Source organism: Nicotiana tomentosiformis, chromosome 6 (assembly GCF_000390325.3).
Source record: "Nicotiana tomentosiformis chromosome 6, ASM39032v3, whole genome shotgun sequence".
NCBI classification, from domain to species: Eukaryota; Viridiplantae; Streptophyta; class Magnoliopsida; order Solanales; family Solanaceae; genus Nicotiana; species Nicotiana tomentosiformis.
Window position 1 is genome coordinate 9,303,701 of NC_090817.1, and position 23,551 is coordinate 9,327,251.

General features: G+C 39.1%; 1 protein-coding gene and 1 long non-coding RNA gene across 4 annotated transcripts; one reads left to right on the plus strand and one right to left on the minus strand.

Moving 5' to 3' along the window:
• The first annotated feature begins 7,999 nt into the window (after positions 1–7,999).
• Positions 8,000–19,238, plus strand: LOC104096098 (uncharacterized). Of its 3 annotated transcripts, none has more exons than XR_011408336.1 (5): positions 8,000–8,320; positions 8,549–8,657; positions 8,740–12,547; positions 17,385–17,564; positions 18,994–19,238. It is a non-coding gene; the product is annotated as an uncharacterized lncRNA (long non-coding RNA). The 3 variants fall into 3 exon arrangements; XR_011408337.1 differs by lacking the exon at positions 18,994–19,238 and having other exon boundaries at positions 8,740–8,839; positions 12,185–12,547; positions 17,385–17,773; XR_011408335.1 differs by lacking the exon at positions 18,994–19,238 and having other exon boundaries at positions 17,385–17,773.
• A 1,082-nt stretch (positions 19,239–20,320) lies between these two features.
• LOC104115238 (putative late blight resistance protein homolog R1B-16) lies at positions 20,321–23,029 on the minus strand. The gene has a single exon (XM_009625820.4). It carries the CDS (start codon positions 23,027–23,029, stop codon positions 20,321–20,323), a length of 2,709 nt encoding a protein of 902 aa, XP_009624115.1.
• Positions 23,030–23,551: the final 522 nt, after the last annotated feature.

The following is a 23,551-nucleotide window of genomic DNA, read 5'->3' on the forward strand; positions in this document are numbered from 1 at the left end:
CCCTAAAGCTATAAATCCGTTAGGTAACTAACTAGGCGGAAGTCGTAACCCTAGATCTTTTATAACTTGAAAAACAACCAAAACCAAAATTATTGTCTCTTTGCTTTACAATTACAAGCATTAGCGTAAAAGTAGAAGTAGAAAAAATAATTAAAAATGTGGAAGTGTAATTTTAGGCACGTCATACATTCACATTAGGTATATACCTAATCCCACATCAAGCTTCCTGCGGAATCGACCCCGACTCGCGTTGGGTTTTTATTATTACATCGACCGCCTCGCAACCTAAATTAGTGGTGTGAGTTTGGGCGATATCACATGCCCCAAGGACTCTTTCCCTTTGTCAAACATCGATCGCATAATCGATGCAACGGCCGGCAACGAGATCCTCAGTTTTCTCGACGCCTACTCTGGGTACAATCAAATTTGGATAGACCCGGACGACCAGGAAAAAATGACATTCATCACCAAATATGATACCTACTGCTATAACGTAATGTCATTCGGACTAAAAAAATGCCGGTGCCACTTACCAACCCCTAGTAAATCATATGTTCAAAGAGCAAATAGGAATATCAATGGAGGTTTACATTGACGATATGTTAGTTAACTCCCTGCAAGTAGAGGACCATTTGAAACATTTGCAGGAAACCTTCAACATATTGAAGATATACAATATGAAGCTGAACCCGGAGAAATGCGCATTCGGAGTCGGGTTCGGGAAATTTCTTGGATTCAAAGTGTCCAACGGGGGAATCGAGATTAATTCCGATAAGATCAAGGCCATCGATGACATCACCATTGTGGATAATGTCAAGGTCGTTCAAAGGTTAACTGGGCGCATAGCCGCTTTGGGTCGATTCATCTCGAGGTCTTCTGACAAGAGACATCGGTTCTTTTCACTGTTGAAGAAGAAGAATAGCTTCTCATGGACCTCAGAGTGCCAACAAGCCCTGGAGGAAATCAAGCGGTATCTCTAAAGCCCATATTTTCTTCATACTCCGAAGGAAGATGAATAGTTGTACCTGTACTTAGCTGTATCCGAGGTAGCGGTAAGTGGAGTCCTAGTCCATGAAGAGAAAGGTGCACAATTTCCTATCTATTATGTTAGCAGAACTCTAGGCGAGGCCGAAACTAGGTATCCTCACCTAGAAAAATTGGCGCTCACTTTGCTAAGCGCCTCTAGGAAGTTAAGACCGTATTTCCAATGCCATCACATATGTGTTATGACTACTTACTCTTAAGAAACATAATGTATAAGCCCGAGATCTCGGGACGATTGGCCAAATGGGCCGTGGAGATCAGAGGGTACGACATCGAATATCGACCCCGAACCTCCATCAAATCTCAAATTTTAGCTGACTTCGTGGCCGACTTCGCGTCGACCCTAATTCCTGAGGTCGAAAAGGAGTTGTTGTTGAACTCGGGGACCTCTTCCGGAATCTGGACCCTCTTTACAGATGGTGCCTCGAATGCAATTGACATCGTGTTGAATCAACCGATGGGTAATGTAGTTAGGCAATGTATTAGAACTGTGAAATTGACTAACAATGAGGCCGACTATGAGGCCATAATTGCAGGTCTTGAACTGGCTAAAAGCCTGGGGGAGGAGGTGGTCGATGCTAAGTGTGATTCCCTCCTTGTGGTGAACCAAGTCAATCAAACATTCGAAGTCAAAGAGGAACGAACGCGAAGATACCTGGATAAGCTACAAGTAACATTACATCGGTTCAGGGAATGAACTTTACAACATGTACCTCGGGAGCAAAACAGCGAGGCCGATGCTCTTCCTAACTTGGGATCGTCGGTTGACGACGATGAATTCAACTTGGGAACGTTCGTACAACTCATGAAATAGGTAGTGGAGAAGGCCATGCCGAGATAAATTCGACAAGCTTAACCTGGGACTGGAGAAACAAATACATAGATTACCTGAAGACTGGAAAACTTCCCTCGGATCCTAAAGAATCGAGAGTTCTGTGTACGAAAATGGCCCGGTTCAGCTTGTCCGAAGACGGTACCCTATTCAGAAGAGCATTCGATGGCCCACTCGCCATATGTCTGGGACTGGGAGACATCGAGTATGCTTTAAGGGAAGTCCACGAGGGCATCTACGGGAACCATTCAGGCGTCGAGTCATTGGTTTGGAAGATAATTAGAGTCAGCTACTACTAGATCGACATGGAAAAAGACGCAAAGGAGTTCGTGCAAAAATGCGATGAATGTCAGAGGTATGCTCTGATGATCCATCGGCCCGGGGAACCACTGCATTCGGCCTTGTCACTCTAGCCATTCATGAAATGGGGAATAGACATCGTTTGTCCTCTGCCTTGGGCGCCCGGTAAGGCTCAATTTATCTTATTTATGACTGATTATTTTTTTAAGTAGGTAGAAGCCCAGGAATTTGAGAAAGTCAAGGAGAAGGAGGTTATTGATTTCATTTGGTACCACATAATATGCCGATTTGGAATGCCGGCCGAGATCGTGTGCGACAATGGGAAGCAGTTCATCGGTAGCAAGGTGAGCAAGTGTTTTGAGGACCATAAAATCAAAAGGATCCTATCAACGCCCTATCACCCTAGTGGAAATGGGCAGGTAGAGTCCACAAACAAAACCATACTCCAAAACCTCAAAAAGAGGTTGACCGACGCCAAAGGGAAATGGAAGGAAATCTTGCCGGAAATCCTATGGGCATATCGTACGACCTCAAAATCCAGTACCGGGGCCACCCCGTTCTCGTTGGTCTACGGTGCCGAAGCTCTTATACCGGTTGAAGTAGGAGAACAGAGTCTCAGGATCTGATATGAGACTGAAGAGTCAAACAACGAGGCCATGAATACGAACCTGGAACTGTTAGACGAAAGGCGCGAGGCTGCCCTTGTCTGGTTGGCCGCCCAAAAGCAACGGATTGAAAGATATTACAATCGGAGAGCCAAATTTAGATACTTCAATGTTGGGGACTTACTGTTAAGAAAGGTGACACTGAACACCCGAAACCCGAACTAAGGGAAGTTGGGACCGAAATGGGAAGGCCCATGTTGAATTATTGAGATCACCGACAAAGGATCGTACAAACTTGAAACGCCAAACGGTGAGCGGCTACCGAACAACTGGAACATAACCCACTTAAAATGATACTACTGCTAAGGTACGACCCCATTTATTACCTTTCTTTAAATATATAACGGATTGCACTAACACTTGCACGTGACGACCAAGGAATGATGCAACTATTAGGCCTGAAAGAAGGCGTTGCACTTTTTTTCCCTTGAAAGGATTTTGTCCCAAATGGGTTTTCCGGCAAGGTTTTTAATGAGGTAACAATGGATCATGCTAACTTAGAATTGAAGACCGACTATGAATCAGAGTCAAGGTTCACATCAACAGTATCCAAGCCCTCTCAAAGATTGGCCTTGAATACTAGGGGTCATCACCCTCGGATAATGATTTTAGCAAGGAAGGAAACTTCATGCTCAAACAAGTCTAGGCTTGGCGGATATGATTTGTTATAAGGGCCAAACGGTCAAATGAGTCGTGCCCACATAGACCACTTAAGCCACAACATGAAACGTTACACGTTCGCAATCTTGTATTTTGCATAGAAATAAAAGAAAGTTTCTACCTTGTAGATACATATTTTGTCTCTTAAAAACTACTATACCTTAAGGACATCGGGACCAAGGGCCACCTCTATCTGAATCCAAGAGATCACCTCCGCTCGGGGACTATCATCATGGGTAAGCCCGGACTACTCGGGCTACAAATACCGGGGGCAAAAAACCTATTAGGCATTGCCCAAACTTCAAAGGCTTTGGCCATCCCTATTTCAGGATTGTTGTTCTGGACAAGCCCGGGTGGCTCGGGGTAATAAGCCCATTGGGAAACACCCGAACTTAAAAGGCTACGTCCATCCTAGAATGGCTCCGAGACGTCCGAGATCCGTTTCCAAAACATAAGGCCTTCAAAATTTCTAAACCAGTTCGGAGGCTACCCTCGGCAAAATTATAAAAATTTCTAAGTAAACACTTCGGGGAAAGCTTTCGGTCATACCAAGCCCCCACGAGTCTTAAGCAAAATAATATCGAGAACGAACAATGTTCGAACCTCCGAACAAGACTTATTATTACGTGCTAAGGCATCCGAAATCTTTGCAATCATAAAGTAAAAAGCAAAAAGAAACAGGCTTGAAATTTGCCGAAGGGAAAAAGCCTTGTATATATAAATTTTTACAAAGGCCAAATGGCCTCAACAAATTGCGAAAGTACAAAAGCGAAGAAAAATCTACAAGGAACCTAAGAAGCCTAATCTTCGCCAGAGCCCGCATCGTCGCCCACCCCATCAGGGTGTTCCCCATCCTCGGACTCGCCCGAACCCTCGGAATCTTCCCCATCCTCAGGGTACGCCAACTTCTTTGCCTCGGCCTCGAGCCTCTTATAATTTTTGAGCTCGGCCGATAAATCGAACCCCGGAGAATGAACATCCTCGAGAGCCTCCCATCGGGACTACCACTTCACATATTTGACAATGGCATTTAGGCGTTCCTAAGTTGCCTCAATATCGGCTTTGTACTGGGCCACCATCTCGTCAGCGTCGGCCCTGGTTGTTTTCGCCGCTGACTCGGCTGCTTCAAGCTCCCTGGCAAGGGTATCCCGTGCGGCAACGCCCGAGCCCAGTTGAGACTGGAGGTCTTCAATTTTTCGATACCGGATCTCATCTTTCCCCTTCACCGATTGAAGTTGGGCCTCCGCCGAGGTCAGCTGCTCCCGGGCAGTCTCCTTTTCCGAAGCCAATCGGTCCATCTTGCCCTTCTACTTCTCGGACATGGCCTTGACTTCGTCCATCTCAGCCCGGATCTGGTCGACCCGATCAATCTTCTGCTGGACATGTGGATTCTGACCATTAGACACCGTGTCTAGCTCATCATTGCTAACTTCAAAGATTTTTACCTATTTCAATAGGTCGGCGTGTTCTTTCTAGGCTGCGTCCAACGCGACTCGGAGGCTCTTGACTTCTCCTTCACGTTGCTCGTTGAGAAGCTTATACATGCCTCTCTTCTCAACAAGCTATTTGACTTCGGCCTCGAGTTGGCTCAGCTCATCCCGGTACCGGAGGAAGGTTTCGTGGTGGAGCACCGAGGCCTGCAAATACGAGAAGAGATATTAGAATTATCAAGAATAAATTCAAATATTAGAAGAGATATTAGAATTATCGATAATTATCAAGAATTACATGGTTCAGCACATGTTGTGCTTCGTTGAACAGGCATGACGCATCTACCTCGTTCATTTTGGCATGTTCTTCTTCGGTTACCAAACACCGGAGGTAACTAGCTATCCCTACGGGAGTAGAAAGGATCTGTGCTCGGAGTGGGGAACCGATTGGTCAATATCGGTCTCAAGCTCGACCCGCCAGCCTTTGAGGGTGGACGTTTCCCCGGCACCTCTAAGTCACCAAAGCCAGTAAAATCCTCCGGGGTGGATGAGTCCACACCATCAAAAATGCCTTGGAGGGGATCATCCACTCCATGGACCCCTTCATGAGATCGCTCCTTCATCGTTCGGGATTCATCAAACATTGATTCTGTGAACAAAGGCGACCCCGAAATATCTATAATGTCGGGCGGGGTAGGGTCGGTGTCTCGCGAGTCTTCGGCCCTTACTTCGGCATCTGCCTCGCGAACTTGAGGTGGATTCACTTCTGTCGTGTCCCCCTCAACTGCCACCCATTCCTCGGGGATAGATGGCTCATGGGCCATGATGATTTCATCCTCCTCGGGCTCGTCTCTAAGCCGGAAAAGTCATTCTGAGTCAAGCACTCGGGAGCTGGAGGTTTCCTTTGGCTTACGAACCAGCCTCCTTCTCGTTTTCTTTTTCTCCGAGCTCGACAAACTTAGGGGCCTTTTTCTTTTCTTCTCCCCTGCTGCGGCTCCGGGATGTCCCGAAGCGAAAGAATCGATAGGTAAGTCCTCATCCCCAACCGAGGGCCTAATCTCGACGGTCTTAGGCAAACCTGCAAAAGAGAAGTAAAGAAAAAACAATAAGGATGTAATGCTATGAGAAAAAGACTAACTCAACCTACTCAGGAAAGAAATCTTACCATGGGAACGGGCCTCCCAATGGACCTTCGAGAGTTTACACCACGAGCGCTCGGTGTAGGGCATCTGTGAGACAATACCTTCGACCCACTCCTTGAGTCGAGGGACAACATTTAAAACCCGGGCTACAGCTGCACTACCATGAATACCAATGAGAAAAAGAGAGATGAACATGAAATCAACATTTGAGGGAAAGTTTTACTTACGTGATGCATTCCACTTCTCGAGAAATGGCCTGAATTCGGCCGGGATCAAGTCCGAGGTCCTCACCCGGACAAAACGACCCTGCCAGCCTCGGTCCCGGTCCTTATCGATACTCAAAAATGGGGCTTTGCTTGCTCGGCAAACAAGCTTTATCAGTACCCCTCCCCCCGAAAGATTCAGGGACTGTATAAACGGAGCATATGATCAATGGTGAAAGTGCACGAATCGATTTTATTCACAAAAATTCGGAGGAGGATCACGATCCTCCACAGTGAAGGGTGAATTTGGCCGAGACATACCTCGTACCTCTTGCAGAAGTTTATGATGACCGGATCCACGGGGCCCAAATGGATGAGTGTAGACACTTAGGTATCCTTCAACATGTGTAGTAATGGACTCCTCAAAGTCGGGGACCACTATGACTTTATCAGCCCAGTTATAGTCCTTTCGGACTAAGGGGAGATCGTCTTCGGTGATCGAGCAAATATATTTCGATGCCTCCTCACACTGACCCTATACTGAGGAGGGTTTCTCGACCTTGAAGTCATCAGCAACCGAACAACCCCCGGGAATGACTGACGAGACGTTTCGGGCTTTTTGTCGTTTATGTCACGGTGTATTGAAGAAGGAATCGGGATGCTCATTTGGTTTTCGCCAGCTTGCTTTTCGAGAAACGAGGGGACTATCTGTATACGGGTAAAAATTGAGCTCATGATACACTCCGGCCTCTAACAGGGTAAAGCGATCTCGATATATGATTGCGAAGGATCGGAATCGAAGCAAGGGTCTCATCGAGTCAGGGTTAGGGGGACGATTGTCTGTCGTTGAGAATATCGGGATCATGATTCAAGATCGTTCCAAATACTAAGAGACTTCGGAAAACATTGTCGGGCAATCAAACACGACCAACAGAAGGCTGTAATATCCGCGATCGGCCGTATATCATGACGTGGATCTCGGCACGTATCAATATAGAACCGACAATCAGTTAAATAGAAGAATTTTTTACCTTTTATAGAGTTGTACTTAGAGTAGGATTCTCCTACTATATAAAGAGGAGTCTGATAATTCATTAAACGCATTGTAACACGCATTCCAAGGCAAGATACTATTATTTTTACTGTTATTCTAAGCTTTTTCTTTCATTCATCAATAATTCTCACCGTGAGCCGAATCGAGGGTGAATATTTTAATAAAGTTGAAATCATCCTACTCGTGTGGTTTGAATTTACTATATTTTTATTTGTTCATTCTAACCCAATTTATCGTTTTGTATTAAATTAATCCGCATATCCTTAAAATCACTTACAAATTTAATTCTTATCCGATTTTGAAGGTAAACAATAACCACCCATGCTCTAATTGATATTAGGTGGTGTGCAGAATCTGTTGGGAATTCCGCCAAACAAATTCAAGAGGATATCGGGGTTCGGGGAGGGGCCGGACCACAAGGGTCTATTGTAAGCAGTCTTACCCTGCATTTCTGAAACAGCCTCTTGCAGAAATACAGGGTAAAACTGCGTACAATAGACCCTTGTGGTCCGGCCCTTCCACGGACCCCGCGCATAGAAGGAGCTTAGTACACTGGACCCCGCGCATAATTGAGGTCAATATCCGTCAGCCTTTGTAAGACATCTTCTTCCTTGATTTACTTCTTATAATTGTTGCTTGTAGTTGTAGTTCTGTGTCCAAACTATATGATAAGGCTAAGGCTTGTTTGCTACTTGATTATATCTATATTCAGTTTGGAAGGCAGAAGTGAATGCATGTCGTTTTTTGCTTTAGTCTGAGTCTTATCTCAGTTTTCTTGGGACTTCAATTCTTATGTATTTTTCTCTTGCTTGCGACACACAATGTTTTTCACTTTATTTGGATCAGGTCTCCGATTGTCCAACGGACTATTGCGCTTCTGCTGGTCAGATATTTATTGCTTAGCATGATGAAAGATCTGTGTTTTGGATACTGAGTGAAGGTTTTGTTTAGGGGTTCACCCCTTTCGTGTCGGAAAATTACATTGCGCGTGTAAGGCAAAATCCTATTTGTACCTCTATATATTATACTTTGAATCGCATTGACATAACCCAAAGGCATAGCTTAGTGTTCAAGGGGTTCAAAATATTTGTAATGTCACTGGTTCAATTCTTATTGGCCACAATCACTTTTAACTTTTTCTTTTTTTTTAACCCCTTAGTGGAAAATCAGATAAATTGACTGATTTGGTCCCTCTGCTCACATCATTTTATATTCCAGTAGATATATCGCGATGTTGGAGATGTGGCAGATTGTTGGAGATAGAAATCAACTGATGACACTATTACTTTTACTGGCGGAAAAAGTGATGAATATTATCCTTGTCCAGGTATGATTATATTGTTAATACATTTTTCTTTCTTTCATGGTTGTGCAAATTCTGCTTGCTTAACTTCAATTAGGCATTGCAGTTCCTTCGAATGTGGCACCAAACCATATTCAAAAGACAACTTGAATTTGCTTAATGGAAAGTTAATCTCAGCTTTAGAGAGGCTTGAACTGCTAAGCGAGGTATGCTCCTCTCCACTTCCCTGAAACCACAACCTACTCCGATAGAAGAAAACAGCATAAATAAACAAAAACCAACTTCTTTCTGTACTTATTACTTTCGTATGGTAGAGAGGTTGTTTCCGATAGACCCTCGGCTCAAGACAAGCATGCATAATCATACAGTATTTAGAAAGAAAATGCAGTAGTATGAAAGTCAGGGAAGCAATAACAACAACAAGATAGTAGAAAAACCAAAACACAAGCAACGTCGGATAGTAATAGCTCTTGTTCAGAGACATGTAAACTTTTTATACCTGTATGGCAATGCTTGTTATAATTTTCTACCGTTCCTTAATTTTGGGGCCGTTCCTTAATTTTGGGGAAATGATTTCATTTTTTATCCTTTATTTGTGTGCTGTATAAAACGGGTCATGACCTTAAGGTGTTTCAAAGATTAGCTAGTTTTCCGAAGGTGTTTGAGTGGCCATCTCCTTCCTTTATTTTTTCCTTTCTAAACTTTTAGCATGGGGGTAGGATGAATTTGGATGGCCTGTAATTCAATTGTATATCAGGAGTATCTTTTATATAGTGTCTGTCCTATATAATTTTTTATCTTCCAATCCGTTGTACAAATTGTAAAACACACAACATGCTCTAGTGTGCTATAGATTTGAGTGATCAAAATCTATAACAAAATTTTAATATATATAATCATTAAGATGCTATCATTCACTTTTATTACTAACCATTGCCGCCATCTATCATTATCAACTACCATCACCACCCACAATCACATACCATCCTCAATCACAAGCACTACCACCAAATCACTGCAATCAACAATCACCATCACTAGCCACATGTTACAATTCATCATCACCAACCACCATTATCATACAGCCACAGTCACAATGGCAATCACCACATCACCCATCATTATATATCGCAAATTATAGCTATCAGTCACCATCACCATTAGCAATTACTATCATCCATCACAATTATTAGCTGCCACCACCAACGACCACCATCAACTACCAATACTAACAGTTATTGTTAGCCACCGTCACTACTAACTACTAGCTACTATCCACAACCAACATCTCCTCAGTTGGCACCATCAACCATATTATTTTTAAAAGTATTTTATTGATATAGTATTAGATTGTTAGTATTTTAGGTTAGTTTTATTTTTAATGTAAATAAAGACAATTTTTATATATTCACATGCTTAATTATTGAGTATTCAGATTTTAATATACATTTTAGTATTACCTTTTAGTTTTAATAAAAACAAATGAGGTCTAGTCATGATCACTCTACTTAATTGAATCTTCAGACAATTTAATTACCGCACAAAATTTGTTAGATTTTCGTATTCAAGCAAGTATAGAAAGTAAAATAAAGTAAATTGCAGTAAATGAGACATGCTATTTTAATACTGATTCAATAAGTCTATATATTTGTCCGCTTGAGTTATAAGGTGGTTATACTCTTGGTGGTAACATCACGTGCCACGTCAACGCTTTATTACTACCATAATTCCACGTAAAAAAAAAGATAATACAAGAATTACTACATATATCCACCTCAAGCTTTTGTGCTGATTTCTTGGCCAGCGCAGGAGCTGAGCAGAAAATAGGATAGTAAGTATTGTAACTTTTGGCAGAATGGGAGTTTACGTCCCCCCTCTTCCCCCCTTCCCCTCCTCCAATTTTACTCCAATAATATCTACAGGTACATAAATCAACTTCTCACTTTAAGCCGCGGAGTTAGAATTTGAAATTTATGGTTTCGAATTAAAGTTGTTGGTTTTTAAATTAATAACAATTTATACATATTCAATAAATTTCATCAAATAAATATAAAGTTTGAACCAAAACTAGTGAGTTGGACCGAATCCGTAATACGCTCGCTAGCTCCGCCCCTGACTTTGAGAAGCAGTCAAAGAAGATCGATGGCTTTAATTTTGTGTGTTGACAGACTTCAATTTATTACTTCTAACAACCTTCTTTGATGCTTTTCGTTTGCCATGTTGGCAACTTGTCTCAAGAAGATATGGAACTCTCACCGCCACTCGTTTAGAAGTTGAATGTTATACTTTGCATATATTTGCTTTATATGTCAAAGGAAAATACTCCCTCCTTCCTCATTTAAGTGAAGTTGTTCGAATTTCAAGAGTTCAATAAGTTGTTCTTTAATACATTAAAATGAATTGTTTAATTATTACTTTTTCTTGTGTCGAGAGTTTACCGGAAATAACTTCTCTATTCCTCCGAAGTAGGGGTAAGGTCTGCGTGCACACTACCCTCCCCAGACCCCATTTGTGGGATCTCACTGGATTGTTGTTGTTGTTGAATTGTTTAATTATTACAGTCTACGGTACTTTTTACGTAGTTTTCAAATATACATAAATTTTGTTTTAAAAAACTTAAAAATTTTATATTTATATGTACGGTCAAAATTAATAAGTTTGAATTTCAAAAAGCAAAAAATATCACATAAATTAATATATATGAAGTGCCACTTAGCAAAAATAAAGCCAAGACCACTTGTAATGTGAATAAAGGACTTCCTTTGCTAAATTCTTTACCTCTTTTCTTTGAAGTTCTTTGGTATTTCAAACGAATATAAATCAAACTTCACTACTTAATGCTCTCATAGACACTATCTCTTCTTACTGAAGTTAGGAAAAAAGGGACCTTTATTCCTAAAAAAGGAGAATTTTGGGTTCGAGCCGTGAAACCAGCTACTGATACTTGCATCAAGGTAGGCTATCTACATCACACTCCCTTTTCCGGACCCTGTATAAACATGAAGTGCTTCAGTGAAACAATGCAATTTAAAATATTAATTAAAGTTTACTTTGTATGACACTTGAGAAGTGAAAAGTGACAAACATCTTGGAACAAAAAGAGAGTATTAACACTTGTAGATTTTCTTAAATATATTTTTCGAATATTCAGATAATCAGATTAGTAAGTAGTAAAACGACTTAGTAAAACTAGAGCTGGATTTTCCAGCTAGTTGATAGTGAGTAGAGCGGACTGTTGACCAAGCTGGAAATGTGATGGAAGCTAACTTGTCTCAAGAATAAAAGAAAAACCTTTGCACTTTCTGTTTTTAAATAAGTTGTGGAAATAAAAGAGAGATTCTGCCTTTCTCTTTATGCACAAACTCCAAATTGCATCACACATATACTCATGCAGAAGATAAGGTTGACTCGCAATCAATAAAAGTTCTTTGTTCAAAAACACCAACTTTACGAAACAACGCTTTCTGGAAACTTTGTTGTTGCTTGGAACAAGCGGTAGAACGCATTGATTCCATCATGAATAAGTGAATTTGAAGTTTTCTCCATTATAGGGATGGGTGGCATCGGCAAGACAACTTTAGCTAACAAAATTTGATGTGATCCATTCATTATGTCTCGCTTTGACATTCGTGCAAAAGTTACTATCTCACAAGAGTATTGAGTGAGAAATGTACTACTAGGCCTTCTTTCTACTATAAGTGGAATGACTAATGAATATTTTGAGCAAGATGATAGCCAACTAGCAGACCAACTACAAAAGCTTCTAAAAGGCAGGAGATACTTGATCATCATTGATGACATATGGACTACAGAAGCTTGGGATGATATAAAACTATGTTTTCCGGACTATACCAATGGAAGCTGAATACTCTTGACCACTCGGAATGTGGAAGTGGCTGAATATGCTAGCTCAGGTAACCTACCTTGTCAAATGCGCCTTTTAGATTTTAATGAAAGTTGGGATTTATTGCACAGAAAGGTCTTTGAGAACGATGGGTTCTCTCCTGAATTTGAAAAAGTTGGGAAACAAATTGCATTAAAATGCGGAGGATTACCTCTAGCAATTACTGTGATTGCTGGACTTCTCTCCAAAATTGGTAAAGCATTGGATGAGTGGCAAAGTGTTGATGAGAAAGTAAGTTCAATGAGATTGGCCTGGATTGCTCGTATATCGACTCAGTTTACTTATAGCACAAGCTATATCTGGTCGTGTACAATTCATGATATACATTAAGCATCCCAACACACGAGCATAATCCAATTGTGATATGCTTTGGCCTTTATTCTTTGCTAATGCAAGATTCACGTCAATTGGAGTCTTTGCAACTTTAAAATCCAAGTGCTTGAATTTTTCAAATACTGTCTTAATATAATGAGATTGTGACAATGCCAGACCTTGAGGAGTCTTATGGATCTTAATTCCCAGAATTAAATCAGCAACTCCAAAGTCTTTCATATCAAACTTGCTATTGAGCATACGCTTAGTAGCATTTATGTTGGCAATGTCATTACTCATTATCAGCATATCATCCACATATAGGCAAACAATGACTATGTGATTTGGAATATTTTTAATGTACACACATTTATCACATTCATTTATCTTAAAATCATTTGACAACATTATTTGGTCAAATTTCACATGCCATTGTTTGGGTGCTTGTTTTAGTCCGTAAAGAGACTTAACAAGTCTACATACCTTCTTTTCTTTACCTGGAACCACAAACCCTTCAGGTTGTTCCATGTAAATTTCTTCCTCCAACTCTCCATTTAAGAAGGCCGTCTTAACATCCATTTGATGAATTTCAAGACCATACACTGCAGCTAATGCTACTAACATCCGTATGGACGTAATTCTTGTAACTGGAGAGTATGTATCAAAGTAGTCTAGACCTTCTCGTTGTCTATACCCTTTGACTACGAGTCTTGCCTTGAATTTATCAATAGTGCCATCATCTTTGATTTTTCTCTTAAAAATCCATTTAGAACCCAAAGGTTTATTTCCAGGAGGAAGATCAACCAATTCCCATGTATGGTTGTTTAATATGGATTCTATTTCACTGTTGACTGCCTCTTTCCAAAACAATGATTCCGAAGAAGTCATAGCTTCTTTAAATGTTTGAGGCTCATTCTCCAATAAGAAAGTCACAAAATCTAGTCCAAATGAAGAAGACGTTCTTTGATGTTTACTACGTCTTGGATCCTCCTGATTACATGTACTTTCTTTTGTTTCTTCCCGAGGTCGTTTAGATCCTTCACCAAATGACTCACATTCCTTTTTATACGAATATATATTTTCAAAAAACTTAGCATTATCTGATTCTATAACCGTATTATTATGAATGTCGGGATTTTCTGATTTATGAACCAGAAATCGATATGCTTTACTATTTGTCGCATATCCTATGAAAACACAATCAACGGTTTTCGGTCCTATCTTTACCCTTTTGGGTTTAGGAACTTGCACTTTTGCCAAACACCCCCACACTTTAAAATAATTCAAGTTGGGCTTCCTTCCTTTCCATTTTTCATATGGAATGGATTGTGTTTTGCTATGGGGCACTCGATTTAATATTCGATTAGCCGTAAGAATGGCTTCCCCCCACAAGTTCTGTGGCAAACCAGAACTTATCAACAACGCATTCATCATCTCCTTTAATGTGCGATTCTTTCTTTCCGCAATCCCATTAGATTGGGGCGTGTAAGGGGCTGTTGTTTGATGAATAATTCCATATTCTAAACATATTTCTTCAAAAGGAGATTCATATTCACCACCCCTATCACTTCTTATCATTTTTACTTTCTTGTTAAGTTGCGTTTCAACTTCATTTTTGTATTGCCTGAATGCGTCTATTGCTTCATCTTTACTATTCAGTAAGTAAACATAGCAATATCGAGTACCATCGTCAATAAAAGTTATGAAATACTTCTTTCCACCGCGAGATGGTATTGACTTCATGTCACAAATATCTGTGTGAATTAAGTCTAAAGGATTTGAATTCCTTTCAACTGACTTATAAGGATGTTTAACATACTTAGATTCCACACATGTTTGACATTTTGATTTTTCGCATTCAAACTTAGGCAGTACTTCCAAGTTAATCATTTTCCGCAAGGTTTTATAATTGACATGACCCAAACGTACATGCCATAAATCATTTGACTCAAGTAAGTAAGAAGAAGCTGAAATATTATTATTGTTTTCCACAACCATTACATTCAGATTGAAAAGGCCCTCGGTGAGGTAACCTTTTCCTACAAATATTTCATTCTTACTAATGACAACCTTGTTGGACACAAAAACGCACTTAAAACCGTGCTTAATAAGAAGTCCAGTAGAGATTAAATTCTTTCTCATTTCAGGAACATGAAGGACATTGTTCAAAGTCATGACCTTGCCAGAAGTCATTTTCAGAAATATCTTCCCATATCCTTCAACTTTTGCTATTGAAGCATTTCCCATATAAACTGTCTCTCCGGGTCCAGCAGGAGCATAAGTAGCAAAAGCTTCTCTAACTGCACAAACATGGCGAGTGGCTCCTGAATCAAACCACCACAGTTTAGGATTTCCCACTAAGTTACATTCAGAAAGCATGGCACATAAGTTATCAACATCATCATGCTTTTCTACCATGTTTGCTTGACCCCTTTTCTTGTCTTTTTTTGAAGCACGACACTCCGTAGATTTGTGTCCGGTTTTCCCACAGTTGTAGCAGTTTTCACTGAATCGCTTCTTGCTTAGGTTGTATTTCGGACCAGAAGCCTTCTTCCTCTTTTTGTTAGCTTCAACAATATTTGCTCCCATTATTGTTGAATTTCCACGGCCTCTCCTTTCAGCAGCTTTATTGTCCTTTTCGATTCTCAACCGAACAATGAGATCTTCAAGGGACATTTTCTTTCGTTTGTGTTTCAAATAATTTTTGAAGTCCTTTCACAACGGAGGCAACTTCTCAATCATTGCTGCTACTTGGAATGCTTCGTTGATGACAAGATCTTCAGCAAGTAGATCATGAATAATCACTTGCAATTCTTGGACTTGGGTAATAGCAGACTTGCTATCTACCATTTTGTAGTCCAAAAATTTTGCGGCAACGAATTTCTTCATCCCGGCATCTTCAGTTTTATATTTCTTTTCAAGCGCATTTCACAATTCTTTTGACGTTTCCATGCCACTGTATACATTATACAGATTATCATCCAGTCTGTTAAGAATATAATTCTTGCATAAAAAATCAGAATGCTTCCACGCTTCAATCACGAGAAAGCATTCATTCTCTGGAGTTTTATCTGGCAGATCAGGAACATCTTCCTTGATGAACTTCTGTAGACATAACGTAGTTAAGTAGAAGAATATCTTCTACTGCCAGTGCTTGAAATCAATCCCGAAAAATTTTCCGGGTTTTTCTGCCGGTGCCAACGCCGGTGTTCGGCTTGTCGATGCGTTGGCAGTCACTATCGGAACAGCTTGGTTTTCGCTTTCAGTCGTCATTTTTTCTGTAAAAGAATGACACAAACAAACGTTTAATAAACGTTTTCAAACTGGAGTAAAAATCACGTAGATTTTAATCTTCCAACAAAATGCCACAAAGGCTTTACTCTCCAAAACGGGAGTACACAAAATCACAAAGATTTTAGTTTGCAGAATAATAAGAATAACACAAATACAGAAATAAATATTAAATTCTTTAAGATTGTTAGTCCCGCCAATATTGCTGTATTTGTAAATAATAATTCTGTAAAATATAAGTTAACGTAATGAAACAGTAATTAATTCGAGCCCACTGAATTCACAATATTTTCTTAAGAAATTTAATCCCCTCCTAATACCCAAGGTAATGGATTATTTCCTCTCGGGATAGAACGAATCACACACTGGTGTAGCGGTACTTCAAACCCCAGTGTTTCAGCGAACACAAAGTTCGGTAGCAAATCACACTTACAGTTGCTTTGTTTGAAGTTAAAACAATGTAGAACGAAGGAGTAGAAACTCAGAAAATCGTATGGAAATGCTGAGAGGAAGGAGTGCAATGTATAGCCAAATCTGTTGAGCGATTTTAGTCTTGTGTATTGTGTGTTGTGTGTCTTTCTTCAACAGCTGCTGCACATATATATAGCAGCCAGTGTTGAAGAAGAACAATCGTCCATCCTCCATGGTGGAGCAAACATTAGCTTGTTTGTGGAGCAAGCACAATCATGGTGGGAAGAGCATTAGGCGGCTGCCTTGTGGTCAATACACGGATTGGAAAATATCCGTTATAAATGCGGATAATCTTACGTTAATATTTACTATTAACAAATAAATTTGGTCCAAAAAATTAATCAATCAATCGATCATTTGACCAAATCCAAATCCAAATCCGAAGCCGAAACAAATTGCATTAAAATGCGGAGGATTACCTCTAGCAATTACTGTGATTGCTGGACTTCTCTCCAAAATTGGTAAAGCATTGGATGAGTGGCAAAGTGTTGATGAGAAAGTAAGTTCAATGATAAGCACTACTGATGTTGACGTCCAATGCATGAGAGTGCTTGCTTTGAGGTACCATCACTTACCACATCACCTAAGAGCATGTTTTCTATATTTTGCAATCTTCCCAGAGGTTGCAGAGATTTATGTCGATAAACTCTTGGTATTATGGGCAGCGGAGGGATTTTTGAAGGTAGAAGAGATGAAAAGCATAGAAGAAGTGGCAGAAAAATGTCTAAAAGATCTAATAGATAGAAGTTTAATTTCCATCCAATATTTGACAGGTGATGGACGTATCAAGTTGTGTAGAATGCATGATGTGATCCGGGAACTCTGCTTGAAGAAAGCTCGAAACATGAATATTGTGAATTTTATTGGAGAAAAGAATGATCAAAATCCATGTGCACAGTCCATGCATTTTTCCTCAAATAATCGAGGTCGGACCAGTAACCAATTGAACTACCGTATTATTGTGAAAAAATTGGCTAGATATCCAAATAACGAGGCTCGTTCTATTTTCTTTTTCAATAGTAAGTCAGGGTTCATGTCAGAGTTGTTGCCTTTCAAGCTAGTAAGAGTACTAGATCTTGCTTTAATGAACTTTATTGTTTTTCCCTGAGATACCTAGCTTTGCGACTTTCTCCTACAGTACATTACTATCTAGGAAAACAGACTCCGCTATCAATAGACATTCCTCCTTCCATATCTAGACTATGTTATTTGGAAACATTTATTCTTGGTCAGCCACATTACGAGGCCCCACGACATCCTCTGATATTACCCTCGGAAATTTTGACTATGTCACAACTGAGGCACCTCCGTTTGGGCTGGAATTACTTGCATTATCATGAGTTTACAGAGAACAGTTGGGTTCTGAAAAATTTGCAATGTCTCTCATGTTGGAATCCTTGGTATTGTACTGGATCTTTCTTCAGACTATTTCCCAATTTAAAGAAGTTGGAAATATGGGGTGTTGAAGAAGACTTTCGTAGTCGCAAGGACTTCTATGATTTTAGCTGCTTAGATCAACTCGAGGAATTGGAGTTTCTTATGTCTCATCTACATTATCATGCTAGTAATTCGACATTGTTGTTATTTGGATTCAATCCCTCGAGATTTTGCAGATATAACCACTCTTGATCTTATTGATATAAGTGGCTGTGCAGAATCTGTTGGGAATTCTGCCAAGCAAATTCAACAGGACATGCTGGACAACTATGGTTGTTCCTCCCTTGTGGTCCATATAGTAAGACACCTTCTTCCTTCAATTTAATTCTTATATCATTCATTTACTTTAATTCTTTTTTTCCTATTTTATCCTTAATTTAATTGTTCTTGAAGAGTATAAATACGTCAATTATGAGTAAACATTAAATGAAGAGATGTTATATTTTAAGACATAAATAAGATTAAAATAGACAAAAACCTCTCCTATTTAATATTTTCTTAAGGGGAGAAAAATAATAATTTGAGACGGAGGGAGTACATATTAGGGAAAACTACTCTTAATAATTGTTTTTGTTGGATCCCCTTATTCATTCATTAACTGAATTTTCTGTAACCATTTCAATCAGAAGTCGTGTTAAATGATGTGAGTTGTAATGAAATTAAATTTTATTTATTAAGTCACAGTGTAACAGGGTTTGATGTAAATTTTATTAAGTATTTTATATTTTAATTTCGAAAATGATCTTTTAATTTGTTCTGACCAAGTTATTGTACATAACTGTACTTGATTCTATCGTCCCCGGCATTTGCTTCTTTTTTTTCCTTCAAAAAAGAAAAAACATCAGATAGGTAGAAAAACATCCTTCATGATTTTATTTATTTTTTGCTACTTAAATCAGCTCGAGATATTGAAATTTTGGATTAAAAAGTTCTCTTATATAACAGGGGTCCGCGCTCAAACATAAAGAGGAAGAGGAAGAGGAAGAGGAAGAGAAAGACGACGAAGATGTTATTGCTACAGTTGCTCTGATATTTATTTGAGCCGCTAAGTTTAATTATACATTTTCCCTACTATATAATCATTTTATGTATAAATAGAAATAGTTTTTGTAATCCAAACTACACATTTCCAAAGTAAGTGTTAAGTTTTTTTAAAAGATAACATACAATTGAATTACAAGCCATCGAAATTCATCCAACCCCCATGCTAAAAATTTAGAAAGGAAAGAGATGGCCACTCAAACATGTGACTTTTGAATCGATATTTCTTTTAGAGAATAGCTAACTTTCGAAACACCTTGAGGTCATGACCGTTTTATTCTGCAGACAAATAAAAACCAAATCATGTCCCCAAAATTAAATAACAATAGAAAATTATAACAAGCACTGCCATACATGTATACAAAGTTTACATATCTATGAACAAGAGCTATTACTATCTTATGTTGCTTGTGTTTTGATTTTTCTAATATCTTCTTGTTGTTACTGTTTCCCTGACTTTCATACTACTGTAGTGATTATGCATGCTTGTCTTGAGCCGAGAGACTATCGGAAACAGTCTCGCTACCTGCATAAGGTTGGGGTAAGGTTGCGTACTAACTATTCTCCCCAGACCCCACTTGTGGGAGTTCACTAGGTATGTTGTTGTTGTTTTTGTTGTATATCTGAACAAGAGAAAATTATAGCAAACATTGACATGCATATATGAAAAGTTTACATATTGCTCACTACTGGGACAACATACTAAGAGCCATAGACATTTAAGACTTAAGAGTATTGTTAATGTTAGAAGCTAACCTAAGACACAAGAGAATGCAAAACAGTAAAAACTTAAGAAACACACAAGAAAGCAGCAAAGAAATGGTGTCTGGCTCCTATATTTCAACTACTATAAACATCAAAAGCATATGAAATTTAGTGGAATGTTCTGTTGAGATGGTATATGTCTTTCCACTTTCTACCACAAAGGAAGTTTTCACACCAACTGCACATAATTGTCCTTATAAATAAATAAAGCAGTATGCTAATCACAAGTGAACCATATGAAAGTATAGAAAGGAGTTGGTTTTTGTTTATTTATGTTATTTTCTTCTATATATCGATATTCCATACAACAGCTAGTCCTTTAATCAAACTGAACATAGATTAAACAAAGTAAAATATTCTTGGCCAACCAAGGCTTAGCCTTAACATATACTCTATAATTTAGACACACAAATAGTACTTGTACAAGCAACAATTAAATCAAGGAAGATCATTTCTTACAATTAGCCTAATGGATATGGACCTCAATAGAAATTGCATAGTTATCTTGCATGTCCTGTTGAATCTGCTTGGCTGAATTCTCAACAGATTTTGCACACCTCCTTATATCAATTAGAGCAAGTGTGGTTATATCTGCAAAATTTTGAGGGATTGAATCCAAATACCAACAACCTTTGAGAAATAGTCGTTCAAGGAAAGGAAAATTATCGCAACTGGCTCTCCAGTGCCTAATCTCCAAATCTTCGAGGAGCAAGAACTTCAAGCGAGGAAATACTTCATCAAATACTTCCCACTCCTTGTCTAGGAAAGCATCATATCCAAGTTTAAGGGACTCGAGTTTAGGCAATTTACCAAAAATGCTCAAATCCTTCCAACGAAAAAAAGTGCCACTAAAAGCTAAATTCTTTAGGTTTTGTGGAAAATCATTTGGATGAGGTAGCCGAAAAGGTGCAAAAGCATCTTCTGTATTAAATAAAGGGGGAGTATGAAGCCTCAAACGGCCTTCTTGATGTGTAGTTCTATCCAGAAAGCAACCAAAACGCGGATAAGTAACACAAAATTCCAATTCCTCGAGCTGATCTAAGTTGCAAAAATCAAAGAGTGCATAGTGATTAATAAAGTCTTTTGGGATTCCACGTATTTGCAACTTCTTTAAGTTGGGAAATAGTCTAAAGACAGAGCCAGTACAATACCAAGGATTCCATCCAGACAGACACTGCAAATTTTTCAGAACCAAACTTTTCTTTGTAGGCTTGTAAGACTGCAAGTAATTCCAATCTAAAAAGAGGTGCCTCAATTGTGGTATCGCCAAAATTTCCGATGGTAATATGAAAGGAAAGACCAGGTCTTTGGAAAAAGGTAGGTAAAGTTTAAAAGTTTGCAGATAACATAGGCTAGATATCAGTGGAGGAATGACTGTTGTTGAGGGAATCTCTTTTCCCGACTCCAAGTGAGGATAAAGAGTCAAAGCAAGGTATCTCAAATGAATTAAATCAAGTATCCCACTCGGAAAAGTACTACATCTCACTAAAGCAAGATCTAGTACTCTTACTAGCTTGAAACGCAACGACTTTTGCACGAACCAATGCCCTCTAAAACAGATAATAGAACGGGCATCTTTTTCAGGATATATAGCCAATTTTGCCTCAATAGAATCGTCTGGATTGTTCAATTGGATACTGATCCGACTTCGACTCCTCGAAAAATGCATCAATTGCGCACAAGGATTTCGATCATTCTCTTCTCCAATAACATTCACAAAATTCATGTTGTGAGCTTCCCTCAAGCATAGTTCACGGATCAAATCATGCATTCCACAACTCTCGATTTTTCCATCAAAACTCAAATTTTGGATTGAAATTAAACTTCTATCTATAAGTTCTTTTAGAAATTCTCCCCCCACCTTTTCTATGTTTTTCATATCTTCTACCTTGAAAAATCCCTCTACCGCCCATAACTCCACAAGTTTATCGACAAAAATCTGTTCATCCTCTGGGAAGATTGCAAAATACAGAAAGCACGATTTTAGGCGATGAGGCAAGTGATGGTAACTCAATGCCAGCACCCTCATGCATTGGACATCAACATCTGTGCTTACTAATGAACTTACATTCTCAACAACCATTTGCCACTCATCCAATGCTTTACCGATTTTGGAGAGAAGTCCAGCAATAACAATAATTAATAGAGGTAATCCTCTGCAGTTTAATGCAATTTGTTTCCCAAGTTGTTCAAATTCAGGGGGGAAACATTCATTCAGAAAGACCCTTTTGTGCAGTAAATCCCAACTTTCATTGCAATTCAAAAGGCGCATTTGATAAGGAGGCTTACCTGAGCTAGCATATTCAGCCACTTTCACATTTCGAGTGGTCAAGAGTATTCGACTCCTATTGTTACAGTCTGGGAAGCATAGTTTTATATCATCCCAAGCTGCTTCATTCCATATGTCATCAATGACTATCAAATATCTCCTACCTTTTAGAAGCTTTTGAAGTCGGTCCTTTAGTTGCCCATCATCTTGTTGCTCATAAGGTTTATCGGTCTTTCCGGTGATAGAAGACAGAAGGCCTAGGAGTCCATTTCTCGCACAATACTCTTGTGAAATAGTAACTTTTGCACGAATGTCAAAGTGATACATAATGAGTGGATCACTGAAGATTTTGTTAGCTAGAGTTGTTTTGCCAATTCCCCCCATACCTACAATTGAGACAACTTCTAGTTCACTAGCTCCTCTAGCGAGTTGGACCTGCATCATCTCGAATTCATTTTCATGGCCGACCATCATATTCTCGGGCTCCAAAGCACGTTCAGATGTAGAGGCAAGAATCGTATTTTGTGCTTTCAGATCTAGGCTGGTCTGTGTTCCTATCCACTTCTTCGTGGTGGAATCAATGTCTCGTATTGCTTGGTTCAAGAGGGAACGAAGTTTCCCAAAGGTTACTGTTCGTGAAATTATGTTTATAACATTTCTTGATTTCAGGTCAACCATAACATTTCTTGATTCCGAGTCAACCATATCTTCTGTGCTGCATGCTAGCTCTATCACTTCAGCTTCCAATCTTGTCAATGCACCAAGATTGCCTATCATATTGCATGGTTTCTCCGTAATAGCTATCAAAGATTCAAGCTTTTCATAGAACGATTGCAGGTTAAGTCCAGTAACTTGCATTGATTGTTGTATGGTGCTCATAAGGGAAGTAATAGCAGTATAAGCCATGTCTCAGTTTCTCTCTTTCTCTCGTTTGTGTGTGATAACAATAGGGAGAGTAGAATCTAATTGTGTGACAGTTCCTAATTTCTCAATTTAGAACAGAAAGTGGAAAGGTCTTTCTTTTGTTTATTGAGATCACAAGTTAGCTTCCATCACATTTCCAGCTTGGTCCACTCTCTTGTCTCTATCAACCAACTGGAAGCCCAGCTCTAGTTTTAGTTTTATATACTTACTAATCTGAATAGTCCCAAAAAATATACTTTTCCAGTTTCAATTTAGATTTAGATGATATAGTTTGATTTAGCAGTGCCGTCATTTTGTTAAGTGGTAATTCTTATGTCTCAATTTATGTGACACTTTTCTCTTTTCGAGATCCCAACTTGTTAATTTTGACCGTATATTTAAACAATATCTTTAAACTTTTTGAATAAAATTTACATAATCGAAAATTATGTAAAAAGTATTATAGTCGTAATAATTAATAAAAAGAAATATTTAAATTATAGTCAAAGAACAACTCATTTAACT